The sequence below is a fragment of the Hippichthys cyanospilos genome, chromosome 8 (assembly GCF_059441005.1).
Source record: "Hippichthys cyanospilos isolate Australia breed blue-spotted pipefish chromosome 8, RoL_Hcya_1.0, whole genome shotgun sequence".
NCBI classification, from domain to species: domain Eukaryota; kingdom Metazoa; phylum Chordata; class Actinopteri; order Syngnathiformes; family Syngnathidae; genus Hippichthys; species Hippichthys cyanospilos.
Genome location: NC_142376.1, coordinates 4,003,856 through 4,016,903, shown reverse-complemented (window position 1 = coordinate 4,016,903; position 13,048 = coordinate 4,003,856). Strand labels below are relative to the sequence as shown.

The window sequence follows — 13,048 nt, the reverse complement described above, 5'->3', positions numbered from 1 at the left end:
CTTTTTAAGATCTTGTTATAAAACAATTTTCTATTCATAATATAAAAAAGACAATTTATAATACCGTTTTGTGCCCTCTGGCAGTAATGGACAAATAGACTCGGATATCACATTATATCACACTCAATTTCTCTCTTCTGTAACAAATTAGATTCATTATGAAATTAAAAGTGGAAACTCAATATTGTTTTATTATTAAGCTGATTGCTTTGGATTCTTGACTTTCCCCCCCGAAAATGAGCAGAAAGCCATTCTTTTCCGATTCCTGGCATAATCCGCCAGGAGAGGAGAGGAAAAAAAAAAAATATTACAAATGTGCTCATGTCAAGCAATTACCCATGTATTTAAATGAATCTCTCTTCCTGTGCTCTTTGAAGTACCTTCATCTAATGGCCCTATGCTTCTAAATGCATTCATTACCTCGGGCTAGAGCTAACAGAGTAATTGCCTTACAGTTTTATAATGGCATTAGCACTCGGAGCTACATAACCTAGACCCTCTTTTATTAACCGCGATAATATAAATACAACATCCGCGTTAATCTAGCGCGCCAAGAATCGCCCGTTTCCCGCCCGTTTTACGACAAAGCGTCATTTGTTACGACTTCCCGCGAGCGGCGTCTAAATCTCGCCTGATCTGTCACCGCTTAAACGCTCGTCCCGCGCCAGACCTTTATGCAAAGCCGGGGCGCCGAACAAGCGGGGATCGGTCACGCGTTTGTCGGCGAACAAAGGGAATCGTTTGAGGCCCTTTAATTGTTTCAATTTAGCGTGGCGTGTTCTGATATGTCTCCATGACATGAAAGCCAATTACACTTATTCTGGAGTAGCATTCAGAATTTACATGGAAATGCCCCCGGAACGCCATTCCGCGCTAATCGTATTCACAGCGTGAGCCGATCCGCGTGAAGGCGTCTCGTCGGAAGGCGGCAAACTTCCGTCCTTGATTGGGCGCGGCGCTTCTCATCGTCCTCGGCTACGACGGGGCCGCCACTTAAGCGTAGCCCCGCCGGTCGGCTCGGTTAGTTAAGACGCCGCGCGGTAAACGACAGATTAAGGATGAGAGGCAATATCGTCTCCTTTTTTTTTTTTTTTTTTTTTCCCGGGCTGTCCTTATGCCACCGCCGCAAAGCGCCATATGGACAAGGAGCGGCGAGGACGTTTTTACAGGGAATGAAACACGGGCGGCTCTTAATTGCTTTAATTGTTGCTTCAAATCGAGAGGCATGTCGGAGAGCTCGAAATATGATAGAATAGATTATTGGTAATTATTAAGCGCCGACGAAAAGAGAAAGAAAGCCACTTTATCTCACTCGGCGAGCGCCGGAGAAATCTGTTCCGCCTGATGAGAACACATCAAGACAGCTGGTCCTCTCATTTAGCCTACCTGCCCGGCGACAAGCGTAATTCTTTATTTGTATGCAAACTAGATGCATGCGACGTTGAGCATACACCCCAATTTCAGAGGTAAATGCCCATTCTAAGAGGCACCCATCCGCTAACTTGGGCCGGATTAAGCGATATGTTTCTATAAGAAAGCGCGGCGCGCGCTGGAAGCGCCTTCCGCGGTGATTCATCTTGATAAATCAAGAGGGCCGCGCCAGATATGCTCCTCGGGATGAAAGGGAGCGTAAACGCGGCGGCGACGCGGCGTACCGAGGCGGGCCAAGCGTTGGAGGCCGCCGTTTGAAGGCAACCGAGGCTGTGTTTACATTCATTTACGGCAGCTGCCGTCTTAATCCCGCACGGCTATTGCCAAGCGATGGAACACTTCAGACAAATTACCCGGGCCCCGCGAAAGAAAACACGGCGAACGGCGGGAAGAAAACAAGCGCCATCTGAGATGTTTCTGCTGACGGATTTGCATTGCTTTTAAGCGGGCTTCTGAAAGCCCGGTCAACAAATCGCCGCTTTTACAGCAGGTGACAAGGAGCGGGCGTTTTTCCGCGCCTCGCCTCTGTCGCGCCGGGAAACAAAAAGGGGACGGGAGGCTTTCGCCGCCGGCGTGTCGCCTCCCGTATTATAAAAGCAAAGAGAGCAGTCTGCTTCGCTCGAGAGGGATTTAATTGTAAGTGGCGAATCGAGAGGCGGCGGGAGCGGGCCCGAGCCCGCCGCCTAGCCCGCGGCCCGTGCCCGATCCCGGGCCAACTGCTTTCGGGGAGCCAAAGCCACGCGTGCTAATCCGCCTCGCGGGGCGGGGGCGCGGACACGGATAAGACCGCGCGGTGAGCATCCGTGTCCCCGAGGCGTCGGCGCCCGGCTCCCGCTGGATGGGAAGTCATTTGTGAAGTCCTTTGCAGCAGCCAGTCAAAGAGGTTAATTGAAAAATTCCTTAATGTCATTACAACAGAACTAGATTAACCCAGAGCTAATTCACTTTATTGTTCTGAGGAGAGGAGCCTCGGCGCTGAACTCCGGAAGCCCGGAATCAGGCGCGAGGTGTTGTTTTTAAAGGACTGCGCCGCTTTAATTAAGATAGGGAACATTATTCACCGCTCGGCATGCATGGGAGGAGCCAAGTAGTGTGTAAATGCGTCTCTTAAAACAGCGCTGCTCCTCAATTTAGGACGACGGGAAAACCCGACGTGGTCCGTTGTCTTCTTCGGGGTGTGCAAAAACCGGTTTGAACCAGAAAATCCTTTTGCGTGGGATCCAATAGTTACAACTGCATCGCTGGGCTTTTTTTTCTCCGTTTATTATACCGTACGCCGGTGCGCTAGTGGTTAGCGCGGACGCCTCGCAGGTCAGAGGTTGCGCGGAGTTCCGTGCCCGATTGGGTTTTCTTCAGGTACTCCGGTTTCCTCTCACGTTCCCCAAAACAAAGTATACTGGGCACTCCGAAATGCCCTTAAGTTTGTGAATGCGAATGGTTGTTCGCGTCGGTAAAGGCCCGCGACCCGAGTGGGGGTAAGCGGCTAAGAAAACGGATGCATGGATTATACCGTATTTTTTGTTTTTTATACAGCTTTTGTTCATTTTCTGCTAGTGTTAGCTAAGGTTATTTCGGCATTATTTTCAATAAAAGAAACAAGCAGGCTGAACCAACGTCCGAGTCCATCCTCGTTCGCGCGCAGGAAAATTACTAAAAGTGAAAGGATAATGTAAAAGGTATGATTTCTCCAGGCGATAAGCGCGGCACGGTATGCGGCCGAGTGCTACACAGAACACCAGCTGTCCCATTTGACTCGTTTATGATTGCATCTTTTGGCAAAATCATAAACTTGGTGAAACACGAATGCTGCGCAAGGTCGGATATTTATAATGAAATGAACTTGCGCCACATCGCGAGGAAAAGAAATTCAATTACACCGGCTAGGCGTTCACTGACCACTCGCAACGTGGGAAATCTGAAACACACTAAACAAAAATGAACCTTACCAATATAAGAGATTTCTTTTGTTTTGGGGTTAGGGTTAAGGTTCGTTAGTTTTTACATTGCTGCCAACGTTTTGGTACGTCTCATCCACGGTAACATAGAAATTACGTCTCGTACGCCGATCTTATATTTGGGGAATGACAGGATTATTCCGCATCATACCGAATCGAATCTACCCGTTGATCTGGATCGATCGTCCCTCTTTCAGATTGAGGAGCCCTCGAACGGTTTCATCCTCCACGTATAGAAAACCGTTTTTTCTTTTTTTTCTGGAGCGATACACACCCCTACACGTAATGTTTGGATACTCGTCATGACCGTACGGGCTCTTAGCGTTTTCTCTCGCTTTTCTTCCCTCGTCAGGAGGTGTTACTGAAGAGGGCGGCTGACCTCGTGGAGGCCTTGTATGGGATGCCCCACAACAATCAGGTCTGTTCCGTACGTAAATAAATGAGAAATTTACCCAGAGCATCACCATAGGGGATTTTCGCATCACTATATCCGGAGCCAGATGCGAGCTCAAGCATATAGCCGTGAACCAGGCATCAAAGCGGCGGCGCAGCTTTAAAAAAGGAAACTCCGAAACAACCTTTGCCTTCCCTCTCCGCGCTTCTCAGGAGATCATTCTGAAGAGGGCAGCCGACATCGCCGAGGCCCTGTACAGCGTTCCCCGCAACCACAACCAGATCCCCTCCCTCGCCAACACTGCCTCCCACGGCATGATGGGAGTTAACTCCTTCAGCAGCCAGCTCGCGGTCAACGTGTCCGAGTCGCAAGGGAACGACCAAGGTACGCCGCGCCGCGCCGCGCCCCGACTTCCTTTGCTTTTTTTTCTCCTCGCCGCCACTCGTTAAAAAGATAAAACGGATAGAAATCCGCCTTTTTTGACTAACTGCTCCTACCCGGAACAATATAGGCTGTTAAAGGCCCCAATTAAGTTCAAATCTCTCCTCTTATTAAAGTGCCATCTGCAGTATGAGCGGATATAAAAAAAATATATATCTATATTTGATTGCAGCAGTAAATTTGACCGCTAAAAACCGAACGTCCTTGTTCTCCCCCTGGTTATGTAGTGGGCTACAGCCGGAACACCAGCAGCGTGTCCCCCCGCGGCTACATCTCCAGCAGCACCCCTCAACAGTCCAGCTACAACACCGTCAGCAACAGCATGAATGGCTACGGCAACGCCGGCATGAACCTGGGGGTGCCAAGCTCCCCGGGGTTCCTCAACGGATCCTCCGCCAACTCCCCATATGGAAGTGAGTAGCCCGCCGGCGGCCGGCGAAGCCGTCGCACCGAACCGCCGCCGATTCTATTCCAGTTCCCGCGTCGGTTTGGGCCTCGATGAATGGTGGGAGGCAGGGTCAGAACGCGGCCGCTACCGCTAATGCGTAAGCGTCCCATTTGCGGCCGGGGCTTCTCGGGACGCGCGCGGTTAAGATGAAGACCCTTTTGATTGATTTTCTACGCCGTGAGCGGAATTGGACGGTCGCTAGATTTGTGCTCGGTACGGCCGCGAGTTCCTACGCGGGTCTCGGGAGTCGAATCAAGCCGCAATCTGCGAGCGCCGATCCGCAGTTGCCACATAATGAAGGCAGGGTGGGACGCTAACTTTGGTTGCTAGCAAGATTACATTAAAACGGATTTCCACGGAGGAACTGGCTTCTAGATATCTCCGTTTTTTTTTAGCTTTCCCTGGTCATCATAAAGTTTATTGGAATCATATCTCCACAAAATGGTGGCGTATTCGGGGTTGGTTTGGTCTTATCGGTCGTACTGGCCCAAACTTGACATTAATTCATGACTTGAAGGTTTTCCCCCAAATCAATCACGATAAAAAAAAGTTCTCGTTCCACTTGTATCATGATAAAGAATGTTTCATTGATATACATATCATTTTTGATTATTTTAATAAAACACCTTAATTCTGAAGGATATCGAACATTGGAATTGAAATGTAGAACAATACATATTTTATAGGTTAATATAAGTCAAACTGACCCGGGCTCTATGCATGTCTGATTTGTTAAACTTTGTAGAAGTACTTCAAAGTAACGCCAGAAGATATTTCCAGTTCATGCGCTATAAAATTGCATATACAAAGTGTATATGAATTAAAAAATATAATAAAGGTAAACTGTTTTGTTGTTTTAAAAAGGGACCGATGCAACCATTAAGTTGCCTCACTGTTCCAATTAATTTGCTCTTAAATGGAAAAGAAACCGCACCGTTCCCGTTACGGCAATAAAAAGCATTAAACGAGATTTGCCGATACCTGCGGAAACTCGTTAAAATCTCGCATCCCCCCCAAAGTGCCTTAAAATGTCCCCGGGGGTACGCGTACCCCCAATTTGACAACGGCTGATCTAGAGCCCAGATTAAACTCACAAGGTAAGTATTTCTCTCGGTCACTCGATTGATATTTTGCACCACTACTCCAAATACGTTCCGCCGGAGCCCGCGAGTTCTGATCGTGTACCGCCCCCCCCCTCACCCCCCCGACCCGACCCCGAAGTAACACTACCCCAGCCTTACCTAAACTGCCCCCTCCCTCTCTAAGCACAACTCACAGCACGTTCTGACTCTCACCCGCCCTCCTGCCCCCTCCCTCCCTGTCGTCTCCGCAGTTAAACAAAAGAGCGCCTTCGCCCCCGTGGTCCGACCCCAGGCCTCCCCACCCCCCTCCTGCACCAGCGCCAACGGCAACGGACTGCAAGGTGAGCCCCCCTCACCCCCTCATCCTTTCCCTACGGACTACTGGTCAGATACTGCTGCTCAGGCCTCTGTCCGGTTTGGTGAGGGATTAATCATTACACATATATATGCATTTTGACAGGCCAATTTACATGTCACACACACACATGCAGACACGCACACACACACACGCACCGCACACACACCTCACATGTGGACATAACACGCACGCCGACGCGCACCCTCGCCGCCCTTCGGTAACGACGATCCCCGCCGACGAAGAAGCTTGGCGGAATTGTTTTCGGTAATTATGTTTATTAGGTTTTGCGCGTACGCTCGTCACCGGCGCCGATTGGTTTGAAAACAAGCAAAGCCGGCGCCGCGCGCGCGCCCCAAGATTAATAACATTGGGCTTAATGAAGTGGGAAATTAAAGTTCATCTCGCAACACGTTCGTACTTATTAATACATGTTGTGCAGAAATTAATGAGCAATGCCTCGCCATCATCTGCGCCGGCAAACTTAAAAGCATTCCAACCATGACTCTACAAATACACTCCCAGCAATATCATAATATATCATTCCCGGCACTTCGCTAGTCGCCTAATTGTTAAAACGTGTGAAAAGTGGCGCAAATATAAACTCTCCGGCTGAGGTGCGGTTGCTAATGACGCCCCGAGCAGATGGTCTCGCCACAATCGCGGAAGATACCTTTGATCGCGGCTAATCTTTCTCCGAGAAGAGCGTACGTACTCGGGGCGAAACGAGTCCTCCGGTAATTTCCGTACGTCGAAGATGAAAAACGCAGCAGGCGGATTTCTTCTGCCTCCCGTACCCGTTTATTTCGTGTACGCCGTCAGGAAAAAAGCCAAGCTAACCGTAGCGACGAGCGCCGGTGCGATGCGTTGATACGCCGTCGATAACTTCAAAATAAACTTTTCCTTCCCGAATAATATGGACGCCTCTGGTACGCTTTTATTTTGAAGTAGAGCTGCGTTGTAATGGCCGACTCGACTCATAACTGATAATCAAGTTCACGTTGCAAATTACGCTAATCTAGAACGGTTCATTATGCCGATTTTGTATGACACGGCGACTGTTGCTCGCTATTAGCGGCGGCTCCAATGTTAGCGGCTAGCAGATGCTAATAACATTAGCTGAATTCACCTGCCCCATATTGAGCTTTTGTAAAGCCGTTTAATGACTCAACAGACATAGTTGCCGTTCCTACTGATCACTTTTTGAACAAGGCAAGCTGAATTAAATGTCGTTTTAGTCAGCATTGATCACTGTGGTTATGATGTCACTTCTTTTCATTTCTAAACAGGAAAAAGTTGATTATTTGAGAATGAAAAGCAGTTCGTGTTTTGTCTTCTGTGTTCTAAATGATCACTGTCTCTAAAGTAAAATTACTCTGCAGCTATGTAGTGTAAGTTTAGAAAAAAAGTGATAAAAATACGAAAGTAGTTTTTACTAGGAGGAAATGTTTTATTTAAGGTCAGTTAAAGCAGAAACGCCGGAGATTGACGTAAATTTTATGAAGCATTAAAATAAAATTTTACTGCCTGTGGCAGCTGAACTCTGCACAAAGACAGACAAAGATGGACGTTTATGTACTGTTTTAGTTTAATCCTTAACAAAAGCTTTGTTGAAAATATTAACTCATTCAATCCCAAAGACGTATTTTAATGTTTTTTTTTTCTTTTGAGACTCATACAGTTGAATCCCCAGAACATATTAACATATTTTCATTTTTTTAATTACTTGGCTATAGGAGCCTCATATATACCTGGAACTAAAAAGATTATGTTCTGAAGTAATCAATTATAAGATATTAAGGACGAAAATTATTGATTACCTCACCTAAACTGTTCAAATTCAAAAATATTGTTTTAGTTTAATCTTTAACAAAAGCTTTGTTGAAAAAATTAACTCATTCAATCCCAAAGACGTATTTTTACGTCATAAAATTGAATTCCCAGTACCTATTTATATATTTTATTTCATTTATTACTTGGCAAAGGGAGCCTATTAAATACCTGACACTAAATCAATTATGTTCTAAAATAATTACTTTAAGATATTAACGACTTAGGTTACTAATTAAAAAAAATATTCAATCAACTTGGAAATGAATGTCTGGACTCTTCAATGTAAAAATATTTCTTGGGGATTATATATATATATATATATATATATATATATATATATATATATATATATATATATATATATATATATATATATATATAACACACACACACATACTTGTTTTTTAACCAAGCAAAAATACACATTTTCATGTTTATCCAAACACCCGATTATCCGATCGAATTTACAGCAAGAGGCTCCGCCTCCCCGAGCGTCGTTTGTCGCCCGAGTGGGAATATCACACGCAAGCAAGGCGTACGTGCTGGGGGGGCTGAAATGTCAGAGCAAGGAGGGAGCTTAACAAAGTCTGGCCCGCTAGGGGGGCGCACAGCTGCGGGCAAACAGCAACGGCGGCCGTCCACACACACACACACACACACCTACACACGCACATCCAAACACACACACACACATAGCTGCACTATTTCATTGCATTTATTTCCAGCAACTACTTGAAGCTTGATGGACTAATCGCCTCTTTCCTCTTTTTCTCAGCCATGTCCGGCCTCGTCGTCCCACCGATGTAAATGCACTTTCCTCATCTCAAGCACCAGTCTACCACTATCACGGGACACACCCACCCCAACCCCCCCTCCTCTTCCCGCCTCCCCTGGCACTAAACAGCAAAAAAAAAAAATGAAAAAGAAAAAAAAATTGCTTGTGCCATGTATAGTCGAGTGCTTGTTCTGAATCTTCCCAAAATGACTTTAAGCAACCCCGCAGAAGAAAAAGGATCTCGCGAGGACCCGCAAATTTGTCTTTTTTTGTCTTTTTCCTGCGGGACTTTTGTTTGGTTTGTTTCCCCCGCCCGCTCGTTCCACCGCCCTCGACGAGGACACAGGATGACGAAGGGTTTATTTTGTATACCTGTCGGCTTGCGCTTCGGCCTTGGATCCGTCCGATCGACCACACGCTCAATACTGGAAGGGACTCATCGTTGTACAGTAAAAAAAAAACAAAAAACAAAAAAAAAACAACAAAAAAAAAAAACACTGATGTACAGTACATTTGCCAATGAACTTGTTTGCCTCAGATTTTTTTTTCCCTTTTTTTCCTTCCTGTTCCGACTCTTTTAATAGAACCACACACAAGAGTTGTGCGTCTTTATAATGTGACTTTTTTTGTATTTTTAAATGTGAGAGGGGGGGGGGGGGAGAAAAAAAAAAGCAACAACAACAACAACAACACAGGGGCCAAGACGATTTCAACTGGAAATTATAAGAGATATATAATGTAGTTAACCGACCGAAAAAAATAACAAGGGAGGGAGGGGGGCGGGCTGTAGGGGGGCGGGGCTTGGCGGACAAAGTTGTACCATGTTTCATTCCTGCATTTTAACTTAAATTTTGTAATTTATTGTAGCTAGGAAAAAAAAAACATCTTCAAATGGTTAAAAAAACAAAACAAAAAAATCTCTTTGACTCAACAAGCACACTGTCGTGTACAAAACACTGCTCTGTTGATGAATATGATGTACTTCCATGTCTAGAGCTTCCTTTTAAGCAAGTGTGTTTTGCCATGTTTTTCAACTTTTTTGCTAGCACTGTATATTAATGCATTCCTAGGCTACTGTGAAGTCTGTTTCTTGTTGATGAGGAGCAGTCTCTCCCTTCTATAGCTCCAATTCCCTTATGTGTTTTATATGTGGTTTAAAAAAAAAAAAAATGGTAGACTATTGTGATATTGCCAAACTTGTGCTAAATATTTATACATCTGTCTTTTTCATGTTCTTTTAGATCAACACCGAAAAAAAAAAGGCCCAAAAAAAGAAAAAAAAGCAAATCCATGGAGAATGTAGGCGTAAAGTAGTTCATTGTCATATTTCTGTTCCGACACACACTTGCGCTCACTGAGGGAAATTTTGTAACATATCAACTATAAATAATGTATTTATCTCGGAAATTTTGTATATTGCTTTTCATTATGTATGTATTAATCGTCATTGCCCTTAATATAGTGATGCAGCACAGATAATTCAGCCAAGAAATGTTGCCTTCATTTGTTTTCTTTTTTTTGTATTTGATGAAAATGCAATGTGCATATATTTCATGTGTATTCTCAAAATCTTGCGTTAACTCCGTCGAGACTCTCGTCCACTTTTTTTTTTTTTCTTAAAGGGGAAGTCAAACTTCATTGTTTATTTTTATATTGATTTTAAATTATCTATACAGACCATTTTGGAGAAAACTTTGTTGGTTGTATTGTCAAATAAATTGTTTGTGACCCATATGATAGTTGTTAAGATCCAATAGAGACTAATGTGCATGAGGGACAACCTTGGAGATAAAAAAAAAAAAAAAAAAACCCTACCAAAAAAAAAACAAAAACAAAAAAAAGGAGAAAAACACAGGCTCCATTTGTGGTTGTATTATTTTCTGTTTTGTAGAATGTAAAGAAGTCATTTTTACTCACCACTTATGACTCTGCCACATAGCTTACACGTGTTTACAGGGGAGAAACATTAAAAATGTCAACATTTGGAATGGAAACATGATGTTTTATTAAAATTTTGGAGTAAAAACGAAAAAAAAAACGCAAACACACACTTATGCTCTACGCTGCTCTCCAACTGACGATTTTTCATCCCTACGAGATTTTTGCTGCCGTTAGGGGACTGAAAATTGTTCGCAACTTACATGAAGTCAATCATAAAACTGAATTACGAAAGGGAATATTTAGAAGAAAATCCCTGGCACAAATGAAAATGCGAACGAGCTACAGGGCGGCGCTTTACGACGTGATGACGAGAAGAACTAATATTAGCTCGCGTGTTATCCACAGTCGCAAGTTGTTGGATCAACAAATTCATCGGGACATTAATGACAACATTCTTACGAAGAAAGTACAGTCAATCGTGGGCCAGATTTCACAGAGCGTGCTCTCAAAACCACACCATCCTTCTCACTACAAAATGTAATACCAACAGCGGCCAGAGGCGGCGCCAAAAACAGAGATCAATCCAAACAAAGCACAAACGATTGAAACGTTAAACTAAATCAGTTCCGGAGCATTATTTCGGTTGCGGCCCGGCGTTTGGGGACCGCCGGCCTTCTTGCGACCACTCAAACGGACCACGTCGTATCCTACAAAATGTAATACCAACAGCGGCCAGAGACGGCGCCAAAAACAAAGATCAATCCAAACAAAGCACAAACGATTGAAACGTTAAACTAAATCAGTTCCGGAGCATTTGGGGACCGCCGGCCTTCTTGCGACCACTCACACGGACCACGTCGTGTCCTGCGGAAAAGTATAACCTCCAAGAAAAAAAAAAACAACTCCTCCTCTTCCTCCCACTGACATTGCGAGCTCCTCCTGTCGCTTCAAAGCCTCATTGTAGTCATTCATAAACGGCGGCGGCTTCTTATTCAAAGCAGCTCAAATGGGGCTCATTCAAATCCCTCATTTCATTGCATTAAGCCACCTAGTTAATAAAGAATCAATACATTGAAAGTGCAAGGTTATCCTTTGTCTATAAGAGCCGCTATCGTTTTGAACCCCTTATAGTTAGCGAGCTGAAAGGAGCGGGGGGGGGGGGGGGGGGGGGGGGGGGCATTGTGAAATCTATACTCATCAAGTGGGTCAAACAGGAGAGGAGTGTGTGGGGGGGGGTCCCTAAAAACAAGAGAGCATCTTATCTGGCGTCCTGAGCGCGCAGCGAGAAGCAGGTCACAAAATGTCAATTTCCCATCAAGGCAACATTGTCCGCCGCCACCTCTCCTTTTAATGCACAATTAAGCGGCGGCAACCTGAGTGCCAATCAGCATATCGCAGCTTATTATGTCAAGCGCCGCGCGGGGATAGTCGGGAGATGTGCGGCGGCGGTGGTGGCGGTGGTGGTGGGGGGGTGCTGATAGCGCAAAAAAAGGACAGACGCCCTCAAAAGAGCAATTTAATTTTCAGCTGCGATCGCCTGCTAGCCTCAAATCATTCCCCGGGTAATCCAAAGTGTCTGATAACAATGGCGTCCTGACATTGCATTATCCGTTTCGGATACGGCGTCGGATCTATCGTGCCCCCCCTTTTTTTTTTTTTTTTGCTTACCGTTTGTCTCTATTATTCATGACGAAAATCTTGGCTCGGGCAGGAAAATGCGCAAAGTGTACATTTAGCCCGAGCGCGGTTGTAAATTTAAGACGGGCGCAAACAATGGCCGGCTGAGCAGAAAAAAAAAAAAGAAAAGGGGCGGGTGGGAGGGGCAGACAAGTTGCAAGGGTGAAAGTACAATCAAAAATGACATGTTTGCTCAGTTGTTGCCAATTTTAAGCGCTGGCAGGCAGGCTGGAGGTGCACTCCATCGTCTCAGCAGGTTTCTTCCCCGTGTCCGGCGAGCCGGGCCCACGCCACTCAATCATTCCCGAAGCCTCTTTATTGGAGAACTCTAATGGCCGCCTTCCGCCATGATCTTAATGTGTGCATTAAATATTTATAAATCCCGGGTCAATAATGCCCCATAACCAGAGCCTGACAGTGCTTCCCCCCCCCCCCCCCCGCCGTAGCGTGCCGCCGCCTCCCTCCCGAAAGGTGACGGGGTCACGCAATCAAACGCCAGCGCCAGTCCATACGTTGGGCGCTCTTATCAAGACGGGCCTCAGTAGTGCTTATCTGTCAAAGGAGGGAAATATTGAAAGCAATATCGATCTGAACGAGACTTGCCCAGGGCGGCGCTTCAAACATCTGCTCGTGGATTGTTATATTCAAAAAGGGGAGGCAACACTAAAAAAAAAATTCTATTCAAACTGTGTGGGAATACGCACTCTGAAAAACAACCAATTTTGGGTCAAAAAAACACTTACCACTCTATTTTTTCTTATATATATATATATATA

The 13,048-nt window shown here is 45.3% G+C and overlaps 1 protein-coding gene across 6 annotated transcripts in view; it reads left to right on the top strand.

Annotated features, from left to right (window-relative positions):
• The window catches only part of ebf3b (EBF transcription factor 3b), a 115,370-nt gene extending 104,662 nt beyond the window's left edge, over window positions 1–10,708 (top strand). For 3 of the 6 annotated variants that reach the window (XM_088420763.1, XM_088420762.1, XM_088420761.1), the window contains exons 12-16: window positions 3,739–3,804; window positions 3,993–4,164; window positions 4,449–4,634; window positions 6,003–6,092; window positions 8,715–10,708. In XM_088420763.1, the coding sequence (XP_088276889.1) occupies window positions 3,739–3,804; window positions 3,993–4,164; window positions 4,449–4,634; window positions 6,003–6,092; window positions 8,715–8,746 (546 nt within the window). In that variant the 3' untranslated portion in view covers window positions 8,747–10,708. Of the gene's footprint in view, window positions 1–3,738; window positions 3,805–3,992; window positions 4,165–4,448; window positions 4,635–6,002; window positions 6,171–8,714 lie in introns of all 6 variants that reach the window. The other 3 variants (XM_088420760.1, XM_088420759.1, XM_088420758.1) reach the window with 1 other exon arrangement.
• The last annotated feature ends 2,340 nt before the right edge of the window (window positions 10,709–13,048 follow it).